General features: G+C 42.4%; 12 protein-coding genes across 12 annotated transcripts; 4 read left to right on the forward strand and 8 right to left on the reverse strand.

Annotated features, from left to right (window-relative positions):
• On the forward strand, positions 1-1,431 carry J056_000902 (uncharacterized protein; the record flags this gene model as incomplete). The annotated part of the gene is made up of 8 exons (XM_009270530.1): positions 1-40; positions 87-109; positions 154-177; positions 223-337; positions 384-822; positions 871-1,030; positions 1,073-1,243; positions 1,294-1,431. The coding sequence occupies 8 exons, from the start codon at positions 1-3 to the stop codon at positions 1,429-1,431; spliced, it is 1,110 nt and encodes a 369-aa protein (XP_009268805.1).
• Positions 1,432-1,529: 98 nt separating this feature from the next.
• Positions 1,530-2,248, reverse strand: J056_000903 (40S ribosomal protein S5; the record flags this gene model as incomplete). The annotated part of the gene is made up of 3 exons (XM_009270531.1): positions 1,530-2,058; positions 2,103-2,173; positions 2,219-2,248. 3 exons carry the CDS (start codon positions 2,246-2,248, stop codon positions 1,530-1,532), a joined length of 630 nt encoding a protein of 209 aa, XP_009268806.1.
• A 308-nt stretch (positions 2,249-2,556) lies between these two features.
• On the reverse strand, positions 2,557-2,994 carry J056_000904 (uncharacterized protein; the record flags this gene model as incomplete). Its single annotated transcript, XM_009270532.1, has 4 exons — positions 2,557-2,648; positions 2,695-2,773; positions 2,823-2,917; positions 2,967-2,994. 4 exons carry the CDS (start codon positions 2,992-2,994, stop codon positions 2,557-2,559), a joined length of 294 nt encoding a protein of 97 aa, XP_009268807.1.
• Positions 2,995-3,123: 129 nt separating this feature from the next.
• Positions 3,124-3,739, reverse strand: J056_000905 (60S ribosomal protein L17; the record flags this gene model as incomplete). The annotated part of the gene is made up of 2 exons (XM_009270533.1): positions 3,124-3,318; positions 3,371-3,739. 2 exons carry the CDS (start codon positions 3,737-3,739, stop codon positions 3,124-3,126), a joined length of 564 nt encoding a protein of 187 aa, XP_009268808.1.
• A 1,887-nt stretch (positions 3,740-5,626) lies between these two features.
• J056_000906 (General negative regulator of transcription subunit 2) lies at positions 5,627-7,022 on the reverse strand (the record flags this gene model as incomplete). Its single annotated transcript, XM_009270534.1, has 5 exons — positions 5,627-5,724; positions 5,766-5,908; positions 5,959-6,171; positions 6,219-6,436; positions 6,486-7,022. The coding sequence occupies 5 exons, from the start codon at positions 7,020-7,022 to the stop codon at positions 5,627-5,629; spliced, it is 1,209 nt and encodes a 402-aa protein (XP_009268809.1).
• A 119-nt stretch (positions 7,023-7,141) lies between these two features.
• Positions 7,142-8,762, forward strand: J056_000907 (ADP-ribosylation factor GTPase-activating protein glo3; the record flags this gene model as incomplete). Its single annotated transcript, XM_009270535.1, has 5 exons — positions 7,142-7,533; positions 7,587-8,222; positions 8,265-8,332; positions 8,379-8,668; positions 8,721-8,762. 5 exons carry the CDS (start codon positions 7,142-7,144, stop codon positions 8,760-8,762), a joined length of 1,428 nt encoding a protein of 475 aa, XP_009268810.1.
• A 750-nt stretch (positions 8,763-9,512) lies between these two features.
• Positions 9,513-10,184, forward strand: J056_000908 (uncharacterized protein; the record flags this gene model as incomplete). The annotated part of the gene is made up of 2 exons (XM_009270536.1): positions 9,513-9,791; positions 9,834-10,184. 2 exons carry the CDS (start codon positions 9,513-9,515, stop codon positions 10,182-10,184), a joined length of 630 nt encoding a protein of 209 aa, XP_009268811.1.
• Positions 10,185-10,217: 33 nt separating this feature from the next.
• On the reverse strand, positions 10,218-10,722 carry J056_000909 (Protein translation factor SUI1; the record flags this gene model as incomplete). Its single annotated transcript, XM_009270537.1, has 4 exons — positions 10,218-10,256; positions 10,305-10,447; positions 10,502-10,642; positions 10,692-10,722. The coding sequence occupies 4 exons, from the start codon at positions 10,720-10,722 to the stop codon at positions 10,218-10,220; spliced, it is 354 nt and encodes a 117-aa protein (XP_009268812.1).
• Positions 10,723-10,997: 275 nt separating this feature from the next.
• J056_000910 (Ras GTPase-activating-like protein rng2) lies at positions 10,998-18,401 on the forward strand (the record flags this gene model as incomplete). Its single annotated transcript, XM_009270538.1, has 11 exons — positions 10,998-11,150; positions 11,195-11,244; positions 11,288-11,319; positions 11,368-12,302; positions 12,681-13,874; positions 13,923-14,003; positions 14,048-14,192; positions 14,241-17,081; positions 17,124-17,919; positions 17,965-18,090; positions 18,134-18,401. The coding sequence occupies 11 exons, from the start codon at positions 10,998-11,000 to the stop codon at positions 18,399-18,401; spliced, it is 6,621 nt and encodes a 2,206-aa protein (XP_009268813.1).
• A 287-nt stretch (positions 18,402-18,688) lies between these two features.
• J056_000911 (SEC14 cytosolic factor) lies at positions 18,689-19,681 on the reverse strand (the record flags this gene model as incomplete). Its single annotated transcript, XM_009270539.1, has 5 exons — positions 18,689-18,727; positions 18,774-18,981; positions 19,032-19,297; positions 19,340-19,412; positions 19,461-19,681. The coding sequence occupies 5 exons, from the start codon at positions 19,679-19,681 to the stop codon at positions 18,689-18,691; spliced, it is 807 nt and encodes a 268-aa protein (XP_009268814.1).
• Positions 19,682-19,796: 115 nt separating this feature from the next.
• On the reverse strand, positions 19,797-21,127 carry J056_000912 (Transcriptional regulator NRG1; the record flags this gene model as incomplete). Its single annotated transcript, XM_009270540.1, has 3 exons — positions 19,797-20,763; positions 20,811-20,853; positions 20,899-21,127. 3 exons carry the CDS (start codon positions 21,125-21,127, stop codon positions 19,797-19,799), a joined length of 1,239 nt encoding a protein of 412 aa, XP_009268815.1.
• Positions 21,128-21,349: 222 nt separating this feature from the next.
• Positions 21,350-25,095, reverse strand: J056_000913 (uncharacterized protein; the record flags this gene model as incomplete). The annotated part of the gene is made up of 17 exons (XM_009270541.1): positions 21,350-21,631; positions 21,682-21,862; positions 21,911-21,996; positions 22,042-22,125; positions 22,170-22,358; positions 22,400-22,483; positions 22,530-22,676; positions 22,720-22,794; positions 22,846-22,927; positions 22,972-23,174; positions 23,218-24,126; positions 24,175-24,320; positions 24,367-24,428; positions 24,474-24,484; positions 24,526-24,576; positions 24,621-24,853; positions 24,897-25,095. The coding sequence occupies 17 exons, from the start codon at positions 25,093-25,095 to the stop codon at positions 21,350-21,352; spliced, it is 3,024 nt and encodes a 1,007-aa protein (XP_009268816.1).
• Between the last annotated feature and the right edge of the window lie 20 nt (positions 25,096-25,115).

Raw genomic sequence — 25,115 nt, forward strand, 5'->3', positions numbered from 1 at the left:
ATGTCAAATCGCAGGGATGTTGGCAAAATAGCAGTTGATCGTTAGTGCGCTTATAATATCAAGTGAAATATTTAATTTTAATCCAGTTATGGCTTTCGCTGCTGGACAAGTAAGCCTTCAATCCCAACGCCTTTAAATGGCTTACGTTTATAGGCTGTAATATTCTATACGCTTAGAGTGGGTGGCGTGCATCCGTATGATCAGTTTTCTGAACAATACCAGTACCTTCTTAACTCAAACGATCCACTCAAATCTAAGCGTCAAGGCACCAAGAGTAAATCAACTCAGATTCTTGAAAGATTAGGCAGAAATAACGTTACTCTGAATGAATATGAAGGTGTGTATCGATTCACCTGTAAAGAATCATTCTCACCTCCCTCTAGAGGTCATCGCATGCGAGATCGTACTCCCAGAAGAGATCAGCACCACATTCGACGATATTGGTGGATTACAGCATATCGTTTCAAACCTCAAAGAAAACGTCATCTACCCACTCAAATTACCTGGCTTATTCACCGGTGGCTCTAAGAATCTATTAAGTCCTCCAAGAGGCGTTCTTCTTTATGGTCCTCCTGGTTGCGGTAAGACTATGCTGGCAAAAGCTCTTGCTAGAGAGTCGAACGCTACCTTTATCAATATGCACGTTTCCACTCTGACTGATAAATGGTTCGGAGAATCTAACAAACTTGTCGCTGCTTTGTTCTCTCTCGCAAAGAAATGTCAACCTTCAATCATTTTCATCGATGAGATAGACAGTTTCCTCCGTGAACGCGGTAAAGGCGATCATGAGGTTACAAACATGATGAAAGCTGAGTTCATGACGTGAGTTTGGTGTACCACTGCATAACTAATCTAATTCACCAACCTCAGCTTCTGGGATGGGCTTTCTAGTGAAGCAAATGATAGAATACTCGTTCTTGGCGCTACCAACCGCCCAAATGACATTGATCAAGCGATTCTCAGGCGTATGCCTAAACGCTACCCTGTCAAAGTTCCAAATAATGATCAGAGAAAGAACATATTAAGTTTGGTGTGTTTGATTTTGACTTTGAAACTCACTCACATTCTTCAGATCCTCAAAGACTGCGCAATCAGCTCAAACTTTGACATCAATCAGCTAGTAGATATTACTACTGGACTGACAGGCTCAGATTTACATGAGCTATGCAGAAACGCAGCCATGATACCAATGAGAGAGTTGATGAGAAAGCATGATCCTAGCACACTAGAACAGGACATTGAAGTGGGTCTAAAAATTTTCTTTCTAGACCATTAGCTAATCTTGACCAACAGAACATTAAACCAAGACAATTAAATATTGCAGATTTCACTACAGCATCAATGGAGAACGAAGACGACATGCCAGTGTACGATCCAAGTATAGACGGCAGGATAAGACAGATTAGTGATTCTTTAGGAGGCTTAGATTAATACACAGATTAGACTAATTTATACACCCAGCACTCTTCAAACAAGAATTTTGTAGTAATATCTGCATGAATGTACACCCAAATAATAAAATATCCCGCTTAACGGTTGGACTTGGCAACACGCTCAAGTTCATCCTTCTTCTTGATGGCGTATGAGTTAGATGAACCCTTTGAAGCGTTGATGAGCTCGTCAGCAAGACATTCAGAGACACTCTTGACGTTACGGAAAGCAGATTCACGGACACCGATGGTGAGCAAAGCAATAGCTTGGTTGACACGACGGAGTGGTGAAACATCAACAGCTTGGCGACGAACGGTACCTTGGGAACCAATTCTGGTTGAGTCTTCACGTGGACCAGTGTTGACAACAGCGTCAACGATGGTTTGTAATGGGTTTTGGTCGGTGAGCAAGTGAATGATCTCGCAAGCGTGTTGAACAATACGGACGGCCAATTGCTTCTTACCGTTGTTACGGCCGTTCATCATCAAAGAGTTGACGAGACGCTCAACGATTGGCATTTGAGCCTTCTTGAATTGCTTGTTGGCGTAACGACCAGCCGTGTGTGGGAGGTAGACTGGGTGACGGACTTGAATGTAGTCGGTAAGTGAGATGTCCTTGACTTCGACGCTATTGCACGGTTAGATAAATTTGACTAAAGAGTAAAGACCGACTCTTGGGCGTCCCACTTGCCGAAGAGCTTGACACCGGCAAGACCACCTTCTGGTGGAGCAGTAGCAGTGATCTAAGCTTTGTAAGAAACGTCTTCTCCAGCTACTAAACCACTTACTTCACTTGGGAGAGTCTTGACTGGGGCCATTTCTACAATCTAGAGGGGCGCAAGGCATTCGTTAGAATAGTATGCGGACTCCCGTACAATAGACATACTCAGGTGTACGCTATGCTTTATTAGCAGATATTTTGGTGTAGCCGCAAAACTCACAGTCCTCGCTAGGAGCAAGAAGGGTTGATAAAATTTCAAGGTGAAAAAGGCCTGGAAAAATTTATAAAAGTACAAAATGAATCTTAAATGGCTCTTTAGATTTGTTGAAGCAGTCATCACCCTCGTCTTGCTGCTTCATATCGCAAAACTGTGCCTACCTAATCCAACACAAGGTGATTTAGATCCTAGTACGGTGGCCGATACTGGGGCTGGTATGGTGGATGAAAGGGCATTGGCGCCGGTATTGGAGTGAAAGAATTCCTGTCTGCTTGCCAACCTGGATTGCGTTAAAGATGCGTAGTAACGCAGGCTGAGAGACTCACTGCAGATGTTACAGAACCAAATATGATCTGATCCAAATGGGATTATCGGTAGGAAGCAGAATTCAAACCATCTCCTTGACTGCAAGATGATTAAGCGATATTTTCAATGAAGTCAGCACTCAGCGCACCTTGAATGGAACGAGTGCACCGTTGTTGCAGTGTGGGCATAGCAGAGGCTGTGTAGGTTGTTGTCCATCTGGCTTTAACTTTACAGGACAGCTAACTGAACAGCCAATGAGCTAGAGCTAGCGACGCAGTGAGATCAAACCCACAACTGAAGCAGAGTGGAATAAAATCCATTGCTAAAGCCCCTCAAAGAATGTATAACTTCTCAAGCTAATGGAAGTTGAATTAAAGCCAAGATACATTCATCACGCTAGCATTTTACTGAATAATTTGTATAGAAATATACACAACCGTCTAATCAGTTTAAGCTGAAGTCAAACGACGTTGAGCAGCCACTTGACGCTTGTTACCGTGGATCTTCTTTGGTTGGTTCACATCGACATCCTTGTTACGGGCAACTTGCTCGTCTGGAACAGCCAAGGTGATTTCAATGTGGCATGGGTTACCTTGGTAAGGGTTGATACGACCGTGAGCACGGTAAGTACGACGACGGGTTTTCTAAGCGTCTTGTAAGAATCTTCAAATTTTTTGCGCATAGCGCACAACTCACTGGAGCAGCTTGAACGACAATGTGCTTAATCAAAAGTTCGTCAGTGTCAAGCGACTTAGCGTCAGCGTTGGCTTCAGCGTTCTTGAGTAATCTGAGAACGTAGCCAATTGACTTGACTGGCCAACGACCTTGAGTGGTACCGTGGTTCTTAGCTTGAGCGGCTCTACCAACACCACCGTTGAAGCGACGGAATGGAATGATATCCCTGTGCTCTTGGACATCACCGAGGTACTTGTAAGCCTTTGAAAGCTTCAAGCCGGTGAGAGCAGCAGCAACTTCACGGGTGTTCTTGAAGTGCGTACGCAAGTGCTGGCCACGAGCTTTGGCTGTCTTCTCTGGATTCTCAGCATTGTGTGCGTAGCGTACCATCTTGACTTCTTCGGTGTAGCTCGTCGAGAAAGGTGGCTTGAAGTTTTACCAGCTCAACTTAAAATGAAAATTATGAGAATAGAGCATCAAGAGGTTGTTTATCAGGCGTACTATTCATTATATAACCTGCTTTGTAAAATTCTAAAGCCTTTTTCTCTCATATTTCTGTTTGACTAGTCTTCCTGGTCAGCTATATGAATATTATTATTGTAGCTCATCAGCAGGGAAATGCTGACTGGAATCTAATCAATTTGCTGCCCCATAACTTCCAGCCTAAACACTTCCGGTGAAGTATACGCAGCTTTGGTGCGGCTAATTGTATGAACGAGTTAGGATGATCGCATTGATATAAGTGTTTAGTACATTGTTTAGTGTTATAATGCATTGTAGCAACCATTTCTCTCGTTGCATCCCACAAGCGCTCAATATGGAACTCGTCTCTACATATCTGATGGATTCAAGATGCGTTTATGCAATGACAGGGCGATTTGAATTGTTCTTTTAGTACTACTAGACGCTTGTAGTAGTGCTAACCATACGATAGAGTCAATTCTGCTCAAGGCACCCTCCAACTGACCAATTTAGCGAGAAGATAGGCGTAAAGATACCATATACTGACAATTTGAACATTTTAGCAATATCATCGTTTTCATGGCATCTTCAGCATTCCGATACATCCCCATAACAACTATCCGCTCAATAGTCATCGAGTCGAATTTTCCTAATACCATCTATCTCATCTCAGATGGTGATTTACGAGTTTTAATGATCCCCAAATAAAAAAGCTTGTTTTATAGCTTTAAATGAGCTCTACAAGATCTTACAAGAACTATTTCCCTGAACCTTCATTTGCGCCCTGTAGGTTGTTCGGTAGTTGCATTTCGAGATCGTACGCTATTAGAGAGATATAGGGATTTAACGCGCTTAGTCGACAGAACAGATTATAATAACTGATGGAGACTTCAAGAACCCAGAAATCTCAAGCGCTCACCCTTGTAGACGTGATTTACGTTTTCCGACAAGTAGCGTCCACAGGACTAAATGCTGGCTCCAGGGAAGAAGCCAGGACATTCCGGATCATTACACGCCTATTGCATACAAATTATGCAACAAAAAAACAAGCGTCATCCCAACTCTGTAAATCGGGACTCTAGCTTCACCTGGTGCATTTCGAGATGTCACATAATGGGGGCGGAGGAGTGATTAAGCATGCATTAGAATTGCATAGGTCGGCTTAGTAGGTATATATGTTTTTTGATACCAAGTCACACCCTTTGCAGCATGCCATATCTAGCTGCTAGCTGGACGAGTGCAGAGCACTTCGCTGCGCTATCGGCAACAAACATATCTGCAAACGTCTCATAGAGCTAATTACTACTAACAGGAGCTAATGTTACTTTAATTAGCAGTCGTCAAGGTGTTATGGCGAACTAAATCACGTCATCCTCTGAGATTGCAACGTCATTCCAACTCTCAAAGTTCAATCATAGGCGGAAGAGTACAATGAAGTCGAATCAGTTTACATGAGTGATGACAATGAAATATTGAGTTAATGTGAGCAAGTTTGCTGCTGAATGATCACCTTTGATACCTGCCAATTAGCGAGAGAGAGGGGGATGAACGGCAGTAATTCATCATATCGATAAAAGTAGTCGTACTACAACTAGATTTACGTGCAACGCCTATGTCCTCCTTCCACTTGATAACCTTGGTGGGGACGACGATCTGAATATGCGTGTGTTTTCAATGTTCAAGGATGATCTTTGCACTTTGCATTTAGAGATATCAAAGCCATCTTTGGTAGCATAAGTCAGGCACTGGTCCAAAACGCATAATGTGCACATTGTGAAGATAAACTTAAATATATAAAACTGTACAAAACTTTGATTAGTTTGCTGCGATCGATGGAGGTTGCACTGTGCTAGGCGCTACCGGAGCCGCTGAAGCAGATTCGTTGGAGAGGTTACTGCTCACTTTACCACCAGCTGTTTTTCTTCCAGCTGATCGTAAACCAAAACAAACTCACGCTTTATCTTCTCCCAGCTCTTTGGATCGAAGAAGATATAGCTACCACGTTCAAGCATTGGTGTCTTCTGCACTGGCTCAGATCCGGATTCTTTAGTCAACCAAAGTCCTAAATCCTTGTGATATCTCCAGTTTCTGTTGAATCTGAGAAGGTATTAGCTTGTTTTCGGTGAAAATAGAAAAGCCACGCTCACAATTCAATTGCTGCTACTTGCTGCATTACATCCTTTGCGTGAGTGTAGAATATGTAGAAGAGGGTTTCGTCGTGGAATTCTGCGACCTTGGTGAATGCTGGTGGTGGTGGTTGGACGTTGTAACAAGCAGGTAGTGTGAACTCTGGTTCTAGTGTAGCTGCATCTCTGGCATTGTTGTCGGAAAATGGTGACACGAACGTCGAGTTAAGCATTCTTCAGCTGTGTCAGAGGTAATGATCGAGTTGAGTATTCGTACATACGTCGGAGAGCTCAAATCCAGTCCAAGATTTGTCAAATCAGATCCCAAAGCCAGCATTCCCATATCAGACGACGACATTCTTATTATGTTCAACAATCCTAACAATCCAAACCTGTCAGCAGGCGATACTAGCACTTGCTGAGCCGGGGTCTGAGCCATAGGTAGATTGGGTTGTTGGGCGTTTGGATTTTGTGCAGCGGTCATTTCGAACATGAAATTCTAAGCCACGTGATCAGCAGATAGGAGCTAGGTATAAAGTCAAACATACTCTTTTGTCCCTCTGTGAAGCTGCGTTTGAAGCAGATGCAGGTGCGGGTGTCCTCGAAGTGTTGGAAGGGAAGTATGGCTGTCGTATAGATTCACTGGATTTAGGCTGTACACCGTTTAGACTACTCTGATCAGAAGAAAGAGCAGGAAATTCATCCTGATTTAGAGCCGAGGGAGCTGTAGGCTGGGAATAATGATTTTGCTGCTGCTGACTTTGTTGAGTAGGAGCACCTAAAGCGGGGAAATCATTTGGATCGAGCCTAGGTTCTGACTGGCTAGGTATCACGCCGACATTGAGCAACTGCGATTGATTACTGCTGTTGTTATTGATTGGATGAGCTTGTGCAGCTGTCACGGGAGAAGGACCTGCGTAGGGGAACGAATTTTGCCTCGGATTAGAATTAGGCGTCAAGCTTGGCTGATTAAAGCTTTGCCTCTGTTGTTGCTGCTGCTGGATAGGCGCGAAACCTCGCAATACGTGTGGCGCTGCTAAATACGGCGCATAAGGAGGTCTAAAAGGAAGATTTGGAGGGTTCATAGATTGCGGCCTTTGGGGAGTTTGCCCTGTATCTGATTTAATTAGTTTAAAAAATTAGGCTGAGTAGACTAACTCATAGTTCTTGTCCAAGAGAGACGGCCAACGACAACGACGACGATATGAGCGATAGCTACACGAAAGACGAATTGATCTCAATATTCAAGCAATTCAAATCTGATAAATCGAACAGAGTGTGCTTCGATTGTCCAGCTAAGAATCCAACTTGGGCATCTGCGACGTATGGCATTTACATTTGCTTGGACTGCAGCTCAATACATAGGAATATGGGCGTACATCTGTCATTCGTTAGATCTACAACGCTTGATAGCTGGAATTCCCTGCAACTGCGTACGATGAGATGCGGTGGTAATCAATCTGCAGTGGATTTCTTCAATACCCACGCAGGAGGTCACTTGTTGAACGATTCAGACGTAAAAGCAAAATATAACTCAGGAATTGCAAGATTATACAAGCAAGAACTCGCAAAGAGGGTTGAGAAAGACCACATTGAGTGAGTTTACTCGTTTCCGGTGTGCAAACACTCATTCCTTATCTTTTATAAAGTTTTCCTGGGAAAGTCCTTGTCCCTGGCACTCAATCTGTTGCTAAACCTGAAAGTAGAGTTGAAGACGACTTCTTCAACAACTGGGATAAGCCTTCCTCACCTGCCCCAGCTGCGGATCCGGCAAGCAAGCCAGCTGGACCTCCAACTATTGGCAGAACTGTCTCTCAAACTAGCGCGACTTCGATACCTTCAGACAGCACCGGGACTTCACCCCAAACTCAAGTTTCTCGACCTTCCTCAACTCCTAGAACAATCTCTTCAGCATCTCTTAGACAACCGTCCAGCTCAGCTCGCCCTGCAAAATCAACTTCAAAGCTCGGCGCATCCAAGTTTGGCGCAAAGAAAGCCTCAACTCCGTTCAACTACGATGAAGCTGAGAAGAAGGCTCAGTTGGAAAGTGAGAGATTGAAAGCAGCAGAATTGGAGGCTCATAAGCGTGCTGAAGAAGAAATGACCAAGCAAGCAGCTCAAGCTGAAGCAGATGCTGCGGCTACTGCTATTTCTGCACAAAATGCTGAAAAGGCTCGTAAAGAGGCTAAGACCGCTAGTCCATCAGTAGAGAAGCTTGAACCACGAATGGCTAGACTTGGATTTGGTCAGACAACCGGTGCAAAGAGTACTCCTTCAGCCTCGACGTGAGTGCGTCGATTGTCTATCGACTTAGCTCACAAATACAGACCAAGCTTCAAATCAACTAAGGATGATGCACCAACTACGGCCAGAGACAAGTTTGGTGGTCAAAAAGGTGATTGAACCCTTACCATACCCACTGATTACTAACTTATTCACAGCGATTTCATCTGATATGTACTTTGAACGCGGTAATTACGACGCAGACGAAAGTGCCGCTGCACAAGGCAGGCTCAGAGAGTTTAATGGACAAACGGCCATCTCATCTGATGCCTATTTTGGAAGAGAACGGAACTCGTTTGACGAAGATGACCAAGCAAATGAAGGAATGCTCGGCAGTGGTGATACCTATCAGCAACTTGAAGACACAGCGAGAGACTGGGCTCAAAGAGTTGCTGCAAACCCAGATGTTCAACAACTTGGAGAGGGAATACGTGCTGGTGCACTTAAAGTGAGTAGATATCGAAGCATTAGTTACATAACAAATACTAATGTAAATTCAGCTTTCAGACTACCTTGCATACTGGTCAACTGAACAACGCTAAGGGGTAAATTTTTTGTCTTATTCTTCATTTGTACCGCTTCATACCAACACATTCCAAAAAGATTGATTTTATTTAGGGCTGGATTCAAACGTCTATGAAAGACGGAAAAGAATCGAAAGAGAGTACAATAAGGAATGGGAGATTTGCAAAGCTACGACCTATTCACGTCGAAAACGTTGGTGCGTTTGGAACTGAGAGTGATAAAATAACAGGTTGAATATTGTATCGATAGGTACCGTCGCAAGAGATCACCTGGCATCCGAAAGAACATGGCTAAGCTATGTGCAAACGTCGTTGGCTATTGCGTCAATAGGAGTCGGTAGGTTTGTTGAATAACGCTTTAAAAATAATTGATCAAAAGAAAAACAGCAATTACACAACTGTTTGCTATTAAGCCAATAGATAATGGCATTGCAGACGATTCAGTATCTCTAGGCAGTCAACAAAATCAAACGCGTGACAATTCGACGAAATACAACAATCCGCGTAATTTTTCGAGACCGCTGGGAACTATACTAATAGTATTTGGTATAATAGTGTTATTACATGGTGAATCTATCTGCTACACACTCTACGCTGCTTACAACGAATAAGGAATGCTAAGATTCATTTTAATACAAACGGCTTTATTAGACGGAAAATTTCCAGTCTTATCTAGAATCGCACTCTTTACATTTACTTTATTACTCGCGCTTTTTTTTATTACATGTTTTGTACTTATAATTATATCCCAGTAGCTAGCTTAAGTCGATGAATCTTATTACACCAAAAACAGCGTTTAGACCAAATGACAAGATATCTTTAGCTATCTTAACACACGCATACAAGCCTTTAGGTGGTTCGAGTAAAGATTATCCACTTGCAATCATGGCAAGATGGCTCAAAGATGCTGGCTATTTCGTCATCCTCTATGACAGACAGTCGACTACCTGGACAGGTGATGCAGAGGTCAACGAGCTTGAGCATATTCTCAGAGATACTATCTTTACTCGTCTCTCAATTTTCACATTATCGAAAGTAATCATTGGTGTACGTTTGTGATAGCAGTGAGAGCTATCTAATTTAGTGCAGGGATACAGTGCAGGCTCTCTGATTGCATCTAGATTGGCCAAACCGGACTGGATGGAATGTGAAGTCCAATATCTGCTCATATCACATCCCCTGTCAGTTTCTTGGGCGTTGAACTTATTCAGAGGAGCTCAGGCACAGCAGTGCTTGCATAGAAATCTCAAACACTGCAAGATGCTTGCAATTTGGGGCACAAATGATCAATTCACTGGTGTTAATCAATACAGACAGTGGAATGACGACTTACGCAGTAAATTCCCAAACACTTGGAGCTCAATAGAGGTTGGAGGTGCGGATCATTTCTGGAAGTCGCTTGATACTGTCTACAATAGATTTGTTGATTGGATTACATGATTTAAAGATAACGATAAGCAAGAGATAATTGGATTAAGCACCGTGCATTTTGATAGTTGCTTTTGGTACTCCCTGTTGTTGAGAAATGAGCAATTGATTGCGCTTGAAAGTCCCACTCACCTCCGATATCAGGAATTCTTGGATCTTGAAACGCTGATCACCTTGCAACTGGATAACTTGACCAAGTTCCTCATCGTCAACTATAGTACCGTTACAAGCGAACTCCTTTTTAAAAGCTTTCAAGATCTTTTTCAGATCGTATTCTGGTTATAAGGTATCTGATTAAACCAGGATTCAAATGAATATCCAAGACGTACCTTTAGGAATACCTTGAAGGGTTGTAAGTGTCTTACGACCATTTCTTTGTTGAATTCTAATGTGAATGTAGTTTTGTTGGTTACCGACGTTGTTGGCTGACTCGCTGCCACCACCAAAGTCTTCGTCTACTGCGAATGGGTCTGTAATAAATATGAGTATTACCTATCATGTCATTTAGTGTATTGTTACCATCTTTTGAGAAATTTTGGATTGTTGCCATCGTCAGAGTCTGTTGTCAGGATTCAAACTTGACGACTAAAGGGAAATTGTGCGGTGAAAATGTGTATGAAATATATTCCAAACGATAGCAATGGTGCAGTGTGTGTTTTTCACGCTTTGTATTTCAGTATTGAGTGTCTTCTGTGATTGGTTGGAGGTTAGATATACTCAGAGATACGCAAAAGAACCGGTAGCAAGTGAGGGATGTACGATTACCGGAATTATTGATGTGTTTTCCTCAAGTTTATTTCTTAAATTCAAACGACCATCTCGTCTATGCACGACTTCACCAAATCTTTGAACAACAGAGAGAAGCTGCTGCTTTGCCAGTATATCAATGAGCACAACTTTAATTGGAACCTAATACCACGCTCCCTGTCAAGTCATCCACTCCTTCTATCCAGGTCACCGGGATTTTTCACTTCAGATGTTGGTACAGAGGACGCAATAGAAGCCCAGCTGACTGTTCGTAGAGTTGTAAAGTCGCTTATAACGATCTTTTACTGGAATTGGAACTCGAAGCGTAAGTTACGAAAAGACGCAAAGCATTTCTCACGAAATAGCAGTGATAACACAAAATACTCAAAGGATTTGCAATGTTGGTGGTTTTTTTTACGGAGAAACAAACAATCTGATCGTTTTACAGCTCGACCGCAACTGAAGTTAGCGAAAAAGTACTTCAAATTGCATGTTGACGAGATCAAGCAATCCATATGGCAGCAAGAGCGCGACTTTAGAGCTGTGCTGCAAGATCTGCATAACATGAAGAATAATCAAGCTGAGACATCACAAGAATCCAGTACACGCAAAGAAGCTTCACCTCGACCACCTATTCATAGCGAACGAGATAACCAAGAACCAGAAGTTCTACAGGAGAGACTCACATCAAAGGAATCAGCTTCGCGAGAACCAAATCCGAAAGAACAAACACCTGAGGAAGCAGTTGTTCAGGAACTTGAATCAGAACCACCATTACAGATTAAAGAGTCACAAGACGGTGATGCTGCGATGAACCAATTACCAGAAGAGCATGCGACAAACGATTCCAATACAAATGATCCCGAAGAAGCAACGCCGAGAGAGCCTGATTCACCTGCTAAAGAAGTTATCGCCGATACACCAAAGAGCTCTGAGGATATGCAGGTGGATATGAAGCCAGAGGAAGTCAGAGAGACACGTAGAACATCAAAGAGGAAGAGTGCAGCGGTTGAGAACACCAACAAGAGGTCTCCAGCCACACCGAATGAAACACCAGAAGATACGGCGAATGCGAATAGCAAGCGTAGAAAGTCTACGCTGGATGACACACAAAGAAAAACACAGAAGGTGCTTCTGCTGTGTCTACAGGATATTACAACCCACAAAGCAGGTATAGTTTTTGAACAACCAATAAGGGCAAATGAAGCGCCAGGATACCACGATGTTGTTTATTCACCAACAGATCTCACAACTATAAAGAGAAAAATACGTGATGGACAGATAACATCAGCACAGCAATTCAAAGCCAACGTGCTTTTGATGTTCGCGAATAGCATAATGTACAATCCACCATCGAGTGATGTACATGAGATGGCGCAAGAGGTGAGTGATTAAAGATGGCATGAAGGACTAATTAAATGGTTGAATACAGATGATGAAATCAAGCGAGAACCTAATAACAGAATTTCTATCAAACTACGAATGATGAATGTAAAGTAAATGTATGTTGTAAATTAGTGTGTCAGCTGGACTCAGGGAGTGATGTCACTCGGTATGTAAACTCTACAAAGAGACGGTAAGTTGGTGTATAAATGAGTTTACATGTAAATTTAAAGTAAAATTCAAATATTGCAGATTGTCCATTTTCGTTTAACGCGTTGCGGTGCCCGAATCCACGCGCGTCCACGGCTCTTGCTTTAAATCATTGCAACGATAAAATATTAAATGGGGGATTTCTCACCCAGCAGGTATGATACAAAGACATCGAGGTCGTCTCCATTCGCATATCAGCAGAGAATATTAGAAAGGACTTCGTCTTCACAGCGCAAGCCATCAAACTCTTCTTTACAGCAGTCGACGCCGCTAGCATCTCCAAAGCCAACGTTCCTAGATGGCATCTCCCATAGAACTCCATCGGGTAGTCTCTCTAGGCACAAATCATCGCACAGCGTAGGCGATGTAGCCAGCAAATGGGAAGCCAGATCTCAATCGGACAAGTCCACAGTTCCATTTCCAAACTACCCGAGTCGCTCTCCATCTCCAACCAAATCCTCTCCAAACAAGTCTTCTCTCCCTTCTTCTGTATTCACTCCTTTCTCTCATGGCAATCATCCTCCGTCACCTACTCCTGAGAAGACGCCTTCTATTCGCAGGTCAAGGCCTTTATCTCTACAAAGCACTCCTGATCTTGCCAAGAGCTCCGTTGGTGCCCTCAAAGAACTCGGTTCTTCTCAATCTGTTTACCGCACCAATTCTCTTTCCAGAGCTAGATCTATTGACTTGGAGGCTGAGAAACAAAAGGCCTCTGAGCAACCTTCCCCCACTAAGTCTGAAAGCGGTCACAGTATACTTGGTCGTGGCACTGCTCCAAGCTATAGAGCAAAATCCGGTGCTCACCTTGGCCGTATCACAAGTGGTGATGCTGAGAATGATTGGGACGAGAATGACAAACCTGGTGGCTGGGACAAGGATCAGAGAAGCTCTCTCAAAGATGATTCTTTTCATTTACCTGGTATTACAGACATGAGTGAGCAGGTGGTCGGTTTACCAGGCAGAGTACGTCTATCAAGAACTGGATCACTCACCGAGGGCTCAAGGAACGCTGCGGGCCTCAGGCGCACGAATGCCGTTAAGAATTCGAGCCTCTCTCCTACCAGAGCATCACAAAACTCTTCAGTCATGTCTCGCACGCAGTACATGACTTTAGACAAACAGCGTCACCTTCTCGCAGCTTACGAGTATCTTTGCCACATCTCTGAGGCTATTAGATGGATCGAGGATTGCCTTGAAGGATCACTTGAAATGGATGAAGTTCAGGCAGAAGACGGACTCCGAGACGGTATAGTTCTCTTCAGATTAGCAAGTGTTTGGGGCTTTGGTGAAGGGATGGAGGATGGGCATATTGGCTGGAACGGCATAAGAAAGAACTACACAGGAAACAGACGTCTTTTCATGGTAAGTTGAGTACGTCTTAGTAATCAATTCTTGCTAACCCTAAAGTAGCATCCAAACATTCGACACTTTAAATACGTCGATAACATTAACTACTTCTTCGAGTTTATCAGGCGCATCAGTTTACCTGAAGTGAGTGTTGCTTTTTCGTCATTCAAACATTTTAATTCTTCCAGCTGTTCACGTTCGAAACAACTGATCTCTATGAAAAGAAAAACATCCCGAAAGTAATCTACTGTCTCCATGCATTGAGTTATCTTCTTGCTGGACGAGGTGTTGCTCCACGCATTGGCGCTCTGAAGGGTCAACTTGAGTTTACTGGTGAGCGCATTGTTTTATAATGGATACAGTTTATTTACGGTCTCATAGACGATCAGCTTCGCCAGACTCAGAAGAATCTTGATGCTTCCAACGTCCCAATGCCAAATTTCGGTGGATTGGCTTCAACATTTGGGGATCCTGAACCAATACAAGAACCAGAGCCCGTCGAATCAGAAGAAGACCGCATAGCTAGAGAGCTCTTTGACGTCGAAGGAACAATCGTTACATTGCAGGCTCAAGCAAGAGGCTACCTCACGAGACTGCAAGTTTCGAGCCTCAAAATAAAAATGAAGCTGAACAAGAAGATTATCACTGTCGTTCAAGCAAGATGCAGAGGTAAAATTACGAGATCTCGCTTGTCTAGCCTACGTGAGAGGCGCTCAGGATCTGCTATGAAGTGGGTCGTGCCTCTTCAAGCAATTGCAAGACAGAAGCTTGTTCGTGATGAACAAAAAGATATAAAGAAGTACTTGATGATTTGCAAACCCGCTGTTACTGCCCTACAGGCACAAGCTCGTGGTCTACTTTCCCGAAAAAAGTATGTAAACAAGCTGCATATTATATATCGCCAGAATCGCACTGGTGTTTATCAGGGCTTACAAGCTCAATGTCGCGGTTTGCTTGCAATTAGCTCATTCAGAAAGTGTAAAAGCGCTCTGAACAACCGTGCTGAGCTTCAGCGGGCTCTTCTTATACAATCTAGCTGTCGTGGGTATTTGGTTAAATCAAAGTATACCGAGTATTTGGATAGTATTACAGAGCAAGTTCCTGTCTACACAGCTGTTCAAGCTGCTTGTCGTTCGAAAGCCAGCAGAAGCAAGTATCAATCAAAGTTGAAAGACGTGATGAAGTCATCACAAAATTTTGTTCATTTACAGGCACACTCGCGTGGGATTATTTTTAGAAGAAAGCACAGAAAGCTTAATAACGCTCTCAAAAGCGCATCGACTACCCAATCGGTTGTATCAATACAGTCACATGCCAGAGCGTTAATCGCGAGACAGGAAAATGAATCATTCCGAGCACAACTGGAATCGCTATTTGGTGCACATGTTAAAATACAGGCATGTTCTAGAGGAGCTAATGTTAGAGATCAATGTGAAAGTATATTAGCATACTTGGATGATAACTACAAAAGTATTATATCAGTACAGTCCCTCTCTCGCACGAAGCTCATTCATGATAGATACAATTACTTGAACTCGTTACTTGAGCAGTCTTCAATTTCCACATTACAGTTGCAAAGTCAATGCAGGGGTTTCCTTGTCAGAAAGTCCAATGAACAGCTGAAAGCTGAACTTTCGGACGATTCTAAATTGAGTTCTATCTGTCAAATTCAATCCCTTGGACGTGCGACTCTGGTAAGACGATCTATCTGGAACATCTTCCAAGAGCTGGAATCAATGGAGGGTGAAATAGTCAAATGCCAAGCACAGTCTAGGGGCTGCTTGATACGCAAAGATCAGACTATGTGGAAACGCCATCTTCAAGTATCACAACCTCAAGCTGTCAATCTTCAGTCAGTCTTGCGTGCTTACGTTCAAAGGCAGAAATTCGGTGAGAAGAAGACTCATTATCGTGCAAACAAGGAGAAGATAGTGAAGGTTCAGGCCTTATATCGTGGTAAGGAGAAGAGGGAGCAGTTCAAAGAACTCACTATGGGTAATAATGTTCCTTTGAACACGGTCAAAGAGTTTGTCCACTTACTTGACGACTCTGATTATGACTTTGATGAAGAAATTGAATTGGTAGATGTGCGTAAGAAGGTCCTTGAATCAATAAGAGAAACGCAAGCACTGGAATCACACGTAGATGAACTAGACGTCAAAATTGCTTTGGTTGTTAAGAACGCACTCTCGTTTGATGAACTGGTCCGTGCCGCTAAAGGCCGCACAGTCGCTTCAAGTACTCTCAATCGAAATGGAAGCGTGTTGACAGCAGCTGGTGATCCATTTAGTCCTGGAAAAATGGATAAGCAAACAATAAGAAGACTTGAGCTATATCAACAGCTGTTTTGGAGGCTGCAAAACCAACCAGAGTATCTCGCACGTCTCTTCTATAATATGAGCAGAACGGAGGTGTCTGATAAGAACCGTCGTTTGATCGAAAATGTTATCATGACCTTATTTGGTTACACTCAATCAGCTCGCGAGGAGTACTTATTTTTGAAAGTTATGCAAAGATCGATGCATGAGGAAATTGCATCAGCTAGGCAATTGTCAGACGTTGTTAGGGGTTCATTCACTTGGGTTAAGATGTTTTTGCTTTATCTACGTGGTCCTGAAAGAAAAACCTATCTAAAGCAAGCACTTGGACCTAGAATCTCAGAGATCACGTCATTAGAATCATTTGATCTTGAAACAGATCCAGTTATTATTTGGAAACAAATAATAAACTATCAAGAGTTAGAGAGTGGTAAACCGAGCGACAAGAAGAAAGACGTGACTTATGAAGAAGCTATATCTGATTCTGACACAAGAGTAACCTTCATCCATCACCTTCAGCAGCTTAGACACGCTACAGAGCATTTCCGCGGAGATATTCAGAAGTCAACAAAGAAGATGCCTTATGGATTGAGATTTATTGCTCGTGAATTGTACTTGGCTCTCCGCATCAAATTCAAGAACGAGAGTGAGGAAGCATGTAATAGAATCATAGGGCAACTTATCTATTACAGATATATTCAGCCAGCAATTGTCACTCCAGAGACATTCGATGTTGTTCCAAAAGTGCTTGACCCACTACAGAGGAAAAATCTCAATGAGATTGCAAAGATGCTTACTCAATTGGCTATGGGTGAAGTATTTAGTGATGAAAATACATACCTTACTCCTCTAAATGACTACATTATGGATGCTTCATCTAAATTCATCCCTTGGTTTGGTCAAGGTACGTTCTAATCGCTACAAAGACTATTTCTAACATTCATAGTCGCTGATGCTGTTGATGCCGAGACATACTTTAATGCAGGCGAGTTCTTGGAGTACAACACCACAAGAAAACCTTCAATTCATATATCACCAAGCGAAATCTATGATGTTCACTCCCTTCTCAACCAGAATTTGGATCGCATTGCCCCCACAAGAGAGGATCCACTACGTGCAATTTTATTGGAACTTGGTGGCCCACCATTACCAGCTCAAGGAGAGCTGTATGAGGCACGCAAGAGAGCAATTTCATTGACACTCACCAACCGCAATACTCAAGTTGACAATCCAAATGACCCACAAACGCATAAGAAACAACTCTGGCTTCAAACTAAGCGTCTAGTCTTAGCCGTTTTAAGAATACAACCTGAGCGAACCTTGACCCAATCTTTCATCTCTGAAGTTACTAAAGAGCACGAAGCGCAATGGCAATTGTTCGTACAAAAGGAAGCTTTAATAGAGAGATCTAGAATAACTGGAGCAGGAGATACAGTGTCACCATTCTTAGGATCGGGTTATAAGATAAACGACATCAGACAAATGAACTATACGGAAGTCAAAGCTAGAGCTATAGAATACTGTTTACAATTAGAGAAGATTGGCGAAATTTCGAGGAAAGACAACTACCAGAGTGTGCTAAATGCAATTGCAGTTGATGTCAGAAGTCGTAATAGAAAGAGAATTCAAAGGCAAAAGGAGTTGAGCAGCATGGAGAACACATTGAAGATACTGGAAGAAAAGAAAGAGTATCTTCTAACACAGCAAGATGCTTTCAACTCATATATAGAGACCTCCATGCAGTAAGTTGATATCTCACGTGATGTAACTGGACTGACTGTATGTAGAACTATGCAAAAGAAGGGCAAAAAACGGTTTGTCTTACCATTCACTAAACAGTGGTCTCATTTGAGAGACTTGAAACACACCGGTAAAAAATTTAAATTCGGTTCATATAAGTATGCTGCACAAGAGTAAGTTTTTTATTGTCTTTGTTATATCACTGACACACATTAGGCTTTACAATCGCGGACTTTTATTATCAATCAGTCAAGTATCTCCAAGACAATACGACGGCATTTTCCTTACTTTCAGCTCGGATGAAATAGGTGTATTTAAGATAGACCTGAATATCGCTGGAGAGCAGAATGCTATGGCTAGTGAAGACGTAAGACTGGAAGATATGCTGCAGATGCAGTTTGAGAATAAGAGTTCAATTGCAATTTGCCAAGGAAACGTCAAGTGTAACTTGAATGTTCTATTATTCCAGTTGTATAAGAAGTGAGAAGAGTTTTATTTCTACGATGCTAAATACTAACGAAGCAAAGGTTTTATCAATAGAACGCATATACAATTGTCAATATATTTCTTTTAATCTTGTACTGTTGTAATTCCATCTAAATTTGCATTCAATGTTATGCATCCAACCAATTAAATAGTCAGTATATCTCAAAACACACGCTCTGCACCATAAAATCAGGATTAGACCTATTTAGGACACTGCATAACAATCATCATGTATATACACCGCTGAAATTTCATTTCGTAAGCCATATATTCTAAGAAGTAAATTTATTGAGGATTGGGTGTTACATTCCAAGGACCAGGATCCTAAAGGTTAGGTTAGACTGGATAGCGAGATGGATGTTGCACTTACTGAAAATATGTTGTCTTCGCTCTTACCTCCAAAGTCTTTAGGTAAGTTCTCTGCTGGGATTTGCTTGAGCAATTCATCCTTGTAGGATTTGCCAAGAATCACAATCTTGGAGACGGTCACTGGGTCTAACCATCCCTTAACTACGCTCCAGACAGTAGTGAAGAGAAATGGAGCATTGATAATGTAGAATTTACCCATGGTTTCAGGGCTATTTTGCGGTTTGTGAGACCATTGCCAAATCTCTATGTCTTCACTCACTAGTAATTTTGGCCGATGTTGCTAGCTTGTGCGACATAGTCTTTAACATCGTAGAAGCTCTTTATTCCGACGTTGTGCATGTCAAGGATAGTGCAAGAAGTTTCAATGTGCTTGCCTGATGCTTTAGAGCAAGCTGGGAATCTAGAGTCAAAGCACTTCTCGTACTCGTAAACGAGATGCTTGAGCATGCGCTCAGCTGTGGTAGCCTTATAAAGTTCTGGGACGTTGAGGTATCCGAGTCTTTCAATATAAACGGGTCTGCCATCCTGTGGAATGTTAAAATGTCACTTAAAAAGGAAATAACGAACTTTATCAGTTTTGTAGTAGAACTTTGGGTAGTACTTGTTGATAATTTCTAATTCTTTTTGATCAAATTCCGATCTGCTTAAATGTTAACGGGTGTGCAACATGACCAACTGTCACACCAACTCTTTGATAGCGTCGACGTTGAACTCTTTTCTCCACTTCTCAGCAGCGTCAAGCATTTCTTCAGCCTTTGCAACATCGAATTTCCTAGCTCTAAGGAATCTAAGGAGACATCTATCGTCATGTCTCTTTTCGTTGAAATATTCCTTCGACTTGATAGTCTCCCTGAATTGGTTTAATCCCTGCTTTTGCTCTGCGCTCAAGTCTTCCAAAGTACCCGACATGATGGTTGATTGTAAATATCAGAACATCGCGCAGTAATATCGATATAAAGACAAAAATTTACAATTAACTAAACAATTAGATTTAAACGCTTATCTACACTTAATAGCTCTATGATCAATAATATTGGGTATTCCACTGCTGCGAGAAGTCAAGTGATGACGGATCTTCTGGCGTCGACATATGATAAAATTCATTGGCTTCATTTTCATGTGCTACTTGTGTAGGTATTTCCGTTGGATATTCAGTGTACTCGAAGCTTCCCGCTAAAGGCCTGAACATCGATGATTGCGCTATATTGGTTGGGATCGTAAACATCCTGTTAGGTGTATAAGCTGAGTGGGCAGATGCCGCATCACTATTCAAATCTATGCTCAAAGATGGCAAAGTTGTTGAATGATTGAGATAACTGTCCTGAGAGCGTGAGCTAGGGGTTGGATTGTATTCAGTCGTTGAGCTCGCAGTCATATCCGCAGATCTGTACATCGGTGGCACAATCGGCAATGGTGTCGCCGACTGCGGATCTGAATTAACTTTCGGGTCCAAACTAACGTGATAAGAGCTAAGACTGTCCTTTGGCTCCATTTGATAGCTATGCATAAGCGAGCTTCTTGACTGCTGCATTGGCGACGTTGCCGGTGATATTGTTTCAGGTGAAGGTGATATCAAATGTGATACTGGGTTTAGTGTCGAGTAACTATCTGACATAGAAAACGATGGACTTGATCTTGAGTTGAGGTGCACTGGCTGTATTTGAGTGCCAAGACTAGCCCGCCTATTTGTGGTCGCTGGTAAAGAATGTGCTGATGTCGATGGTATCGGCAGTTGTGGGCTTGGTAAGTACCCAGGTTTGAATGGTATCGAAGGCATGGAATGAGTGTCTGCATCCTGATTGAGTATGCTTTCTTCTCTCTTGTAATCCGCCTTAGCTGATACCCTCCTTTGACTGGAAGATCCTCTTGTTCTACCTCCCTTTGAGAGCAGTTCCTTGGGTACATCCATAACGGACTTAATCCCCGCTCGCATCGCTTTTGCAGACGATAAATCAGCCTTGCGAGACCTAGGCGAAAGATGCGTTCTATAGCTGCTTCTATATTAGCTCAAAAGGCTATCAAGGGACAATCAACGTACTGTTGCTGAAGATTGTCCTGACGGCTACATCGCGTGGAACAGCCTGTAGTAGGTATAAATAGAGCTCAAATACTCTAGAACTGCTTACCAGGCCAGGGACAGCCATATGCTCGTTCTCCAGTGTGTGTCCTTTGGTGCCTTGATAGGTGTCCTGAAGTCGTAAAGGACTTGTGGCAGGTCTTGCAAGTGTATAACTTCCTTATCGGTGACTTGGCTTGCGCTGTTTGCTGATTATCTTCTACTGAGCCATGTGACGACCGCCTTTCATTGTTTGCGTGTGCACTTGACGGGTGGTATGCAGACTCAGGAGACGACATTTTTATGTTTTCCTTGGGCAATTTTGTTCATGCTCGTCTTTTCGTCAAAGAAGAATCGCTCTTAGCTCCGTGCTGCGGGATGAAAATTTGATTTGACGGGCACGCGAAATACATCAGCGGTAGCCATCATCGCCCTCGGTTCCTCAATGAAACATTTTACCGATCGGCATTAAGACAACTTTAACCTCGTGGGATCAGCATAAATTATCACTATACGTAAAATCATTTAAGAAATTTCCTAAAATCGTCCTGTGTCTTCGGGTTTTTTGCAGTTGTGCTAGACGCAGTCAATTTGGGGTCGGGATTGTTTCCGCGATCGCCAATTTTTGATCTTCGGGTGTTTCTAGGAACAAACTGTCCGCCAGAAACCGCAGCGTCGGATTTTTCCGCTACATTTTTATTTTCCGACAAGCTCAGTGGTTTTTTGTGACTAGCTTCGTCGGATAAACTAAGTTGCTGTCCATTAATTGATGGTGCCTGCATCAGCATGACTTTCGACATTTCCTGTCGATCAGTCTTTAGATGTTGATTGAAATGCATTTACGCTAGCGCACCTTATCATTCTCAAATTCCACTACAGCAGCACCTTCATTACCATTCTCATTGTACCAGACCTTCTTCACTGGTGCAAACACCTCAAATGTTTGCTGTATGAAGGATTCTTTGGTTCCGTCTGGTATGCCATCTACCCTGATTGATCTGCCAAAGCGTGGTTTAGCTGGTGCATTTGCTTGTCTAGTTCGTGTGAATTGAAGACTGATTCTGATTCTAATAAGTGCTTACCTAGGCTTCCTGTTTGACATTGTTACGCTTATGTGTTTGCCTTTGACTTCAACGTTGTTCATTCGCAGCGCATTTTGAGCTGATGACTGGCAAGAATCAGCACAAACTTTTTCACACAAATAAAGACTTACAGAATCTTCAAATTCAATGTGAGCAAAACCTTTGCAGCTTCCGTCATCCCTCAATCCTAACTTTGCTTGCTTAATTGCGCCAAACTGTTGTGATATCAGCTATTTTCCCACCTAAGACTACAACTCACAGGTTCAAAAAGTTGACGCAAATCTGCCTCTGTTATCTTTTTGCCTAGCTCTCTAACAAATATCTCCTGCCCATTTACGAAATCATCTGAACGTGACTTACGCTTGGATGGGTCTGAGATAGCAACGCTGAGAGAATGATTATCTTCCTGAACTTTTCCATTAAGTTCTAGTGAGGCTTGAGCTGATGCCTAATTGGAGTAAGTAAAGCATTTCAAATGTAATTACATACCGGGTCTAAGAAGGTGACATAAGCAAAGCGGCGTGTTGTCTTGATCGAACGGCTAGGCCATCTCGTATCGAAAATTGTGCCATACTATTAACGATTAGCATGAAGATTCATGTGTATTGACGATACTCACTGGTTCAAAAAGAGCCCTCAAGCTATCATCCTTAGTGCCTTCAGGAAAATTTGTCACATAGAGCGTGGAGGACCATCCCATAACAACTTTGATTTCGACTTCCTCGATGCGCTTCTTATCTTTCGTAAGAGCCGCAGGAACATCATCCTGAAAAATCTTAGTACGGCATAACATAATGTTGATTACGTACCCGACTCAAAAACTCAACAGTTGCCGCTGATTGATCTTTAAGATCTTTGACAGTGACTTCGCGCATATCACCACACTTTGAAATAAGAATTAAGAGGGATTCTTCCACTAGGCTTGGAATACTCACATCTTTGAATAGCAAATTGACATCTGTGTTGTTGCATCCTAATGGAAGACCGCTGACTATTACAGTTGTGTTTTCGCGATCTCTGCTATCTCGTCAGTTATCATTGGGGTTGGACTTGGTTCTCACCTCTTCAACTTATCTACAGTTTGTTGAACCTTCTGCTTCTTCGCGCTCTCATTGTTATTGGATTCATCACCAGCTTTTCTCTTGTTGTTTGTGCTACCTGAGAAATCAAGTGAAGGGTCTACAGCAGTCTCCTCAGTTGCTGGAGCAGCTACTGCTACTTGAGGTTGCTGTTGTGTGTAATTTTCGTAAGCTTGTGCTGCTTCCTGTATTTTGATTAGGTAACTCTTAAAAATACAAACCACTTACATTCAGACGACGATCAGCTAATAATTGGCTGGCTTTTGTGATGCTGATTTGTGCTTGCATTTGAGTATCGAGGCTTCCATATTGGTCCTCAAATTCTTTGTAAGCTTGATGAACGGCTTCAGGATAATCGATGAATTGTCGTGGTGTTGCTGTTTTGTAGACAGACCTGGCTTTGTCGTAATTTTCATTTCGCGTCTCGAAAGCAGCCCAATCTAACCAAACAGAATAACTACGCTTCTGTGTATTGTTCTTAGACATGCGTTCAAAAATTTGAGAAGCTGCACTGGTCGCGCTCTCCTCTTTAACACGTTCGTGCCATGATATTGCATACTTTTCTATTCTATTAAATGGATCTCGACTTTTGACCCTGTCGAGACCATCTTCAAGGATTGCTGCCACTTCTGCATATGCAACAGCTACATCAACATTCTCCAACGTGTGCCTCAAGTAAGAAGCTCTCGCTGAAATCAGCGCTACTAAATCATCGACTCTTGATTCAATAAGACCTGTTGAGATTGCCCTTGCATATGTTTCTTCAGCCTTCTCTGCAGGGTGTTTGAATTGCTCGTGGGCTCTGATCAAAGAGCTCCAAAGTTCTCCTGACCAGGGACATACTTTAACGGAGCGCTCGATAACATTCATTACCTTATCAGGCCTCTCTTTGTTATTAATCATCCAGTTGACGTATGTCACCCAAATCTTAGCAACGCTGGTAGCAATAGAATCATCGGTAGAGCCAGAAGGACCTGAGCCATCTTCACCTAACAGACTGTTGAATGGGTAGCAATCTCTTACTGCTCTTTCAAATAAGCCAACAATGAGATTTCGATTAGCAAGCTTCGGTTTTCCATTTGGTGATTGTGCAAAGTTAATGTATGCGAGATATGCTTCGACGGTATAGTTGGAGCCCTGACATGACATTTTAGCCAGCAAATTACCATTCAAAGCGTTACTTACAAGAGCAATCTCGTATTGATCATAATCCTCATATAAAGTCTGACCCTTTTTATAGTCCTTATTAGCGGCAACCATATGAGATTCGTATTGAGAATTGTCGTAAGCTGTTATAAAACTTGAATAGGAACTGAAAGTATCTGCATGATCTGGAGCAACGAATGAGTGCAATTCAATTGTATGACAATAGCTTACTAGCATGGGGTATCTTGAGCCTAGCCAAGTAGAATTGTTGCATTCTTTGTATCGCTTCAGGTCTATCCTCACGTTAATGATCATCAAACGCAATGGAACGAGCTCACTTAGGTGATTTCTAATGGAATAAGCTAGGAGTTGAATGATAAAAAGCCTTACCTCAATTAAAGATTGCTCCCAATCTCTCCATTTGTCCCATATTTCGCAGCTCTGAACACGATAAGCATATGTAACCTACTAGAAAGAAAACGTACACCGGTGAGATCCCATTCTATGCCTTCATAAGCTGTACCAAATGCTTGTCTAATGCTCTGTTCGCTAAAGACTTGCTCTGTTTTTCCTTGAGCTGAACCGTGTATTAGGTTATCGATGTAAAATAACGCAATCTTTACGGAAGAAGGAACATCTTGAATGGCAGAGATGAAGGCATTGTGTTTATCGTTATGTGCATCAATAGGGATACTTTTGATATTATCAAGGTGGAAAACTGCATCAAGTCAGAGGAATATATATAGAGAGGGGATAGAAACCTTCACCGACAACCCAAGTCTGCCTCCAATGAGCCCAAGTCTGATGGAATTGATCTGCCATACCAAGTTGGCGTGTAGCATTCGTTGCTCTAACAAAGGCGTGGAAAGAGAGATAAGGATATTCAAGTGATCCTAAAGCCATTTCTAACGATTGTAGGGAATTGAATTGGGTGATTTCATCTGGAATATCATCTTTCATTTCAACGTTGACTGTAAACG

This window comes from Wallemia ichthyophaga (genome assembly GCF_000400465.1).
Source record: "Wallemia ichthyophaga EXF-994 unplaced genomic scaffold scaffold12, whole genome shotgun sequence".
Classification (NCBI taxonomy): domain Eukaryota; kingdom Fungi; phylum Basidiomycota; class Wallemiomycetes; order Wallemiales; family Wallemiaceae; genus Wallemia; species Wallemia ichthyophaga.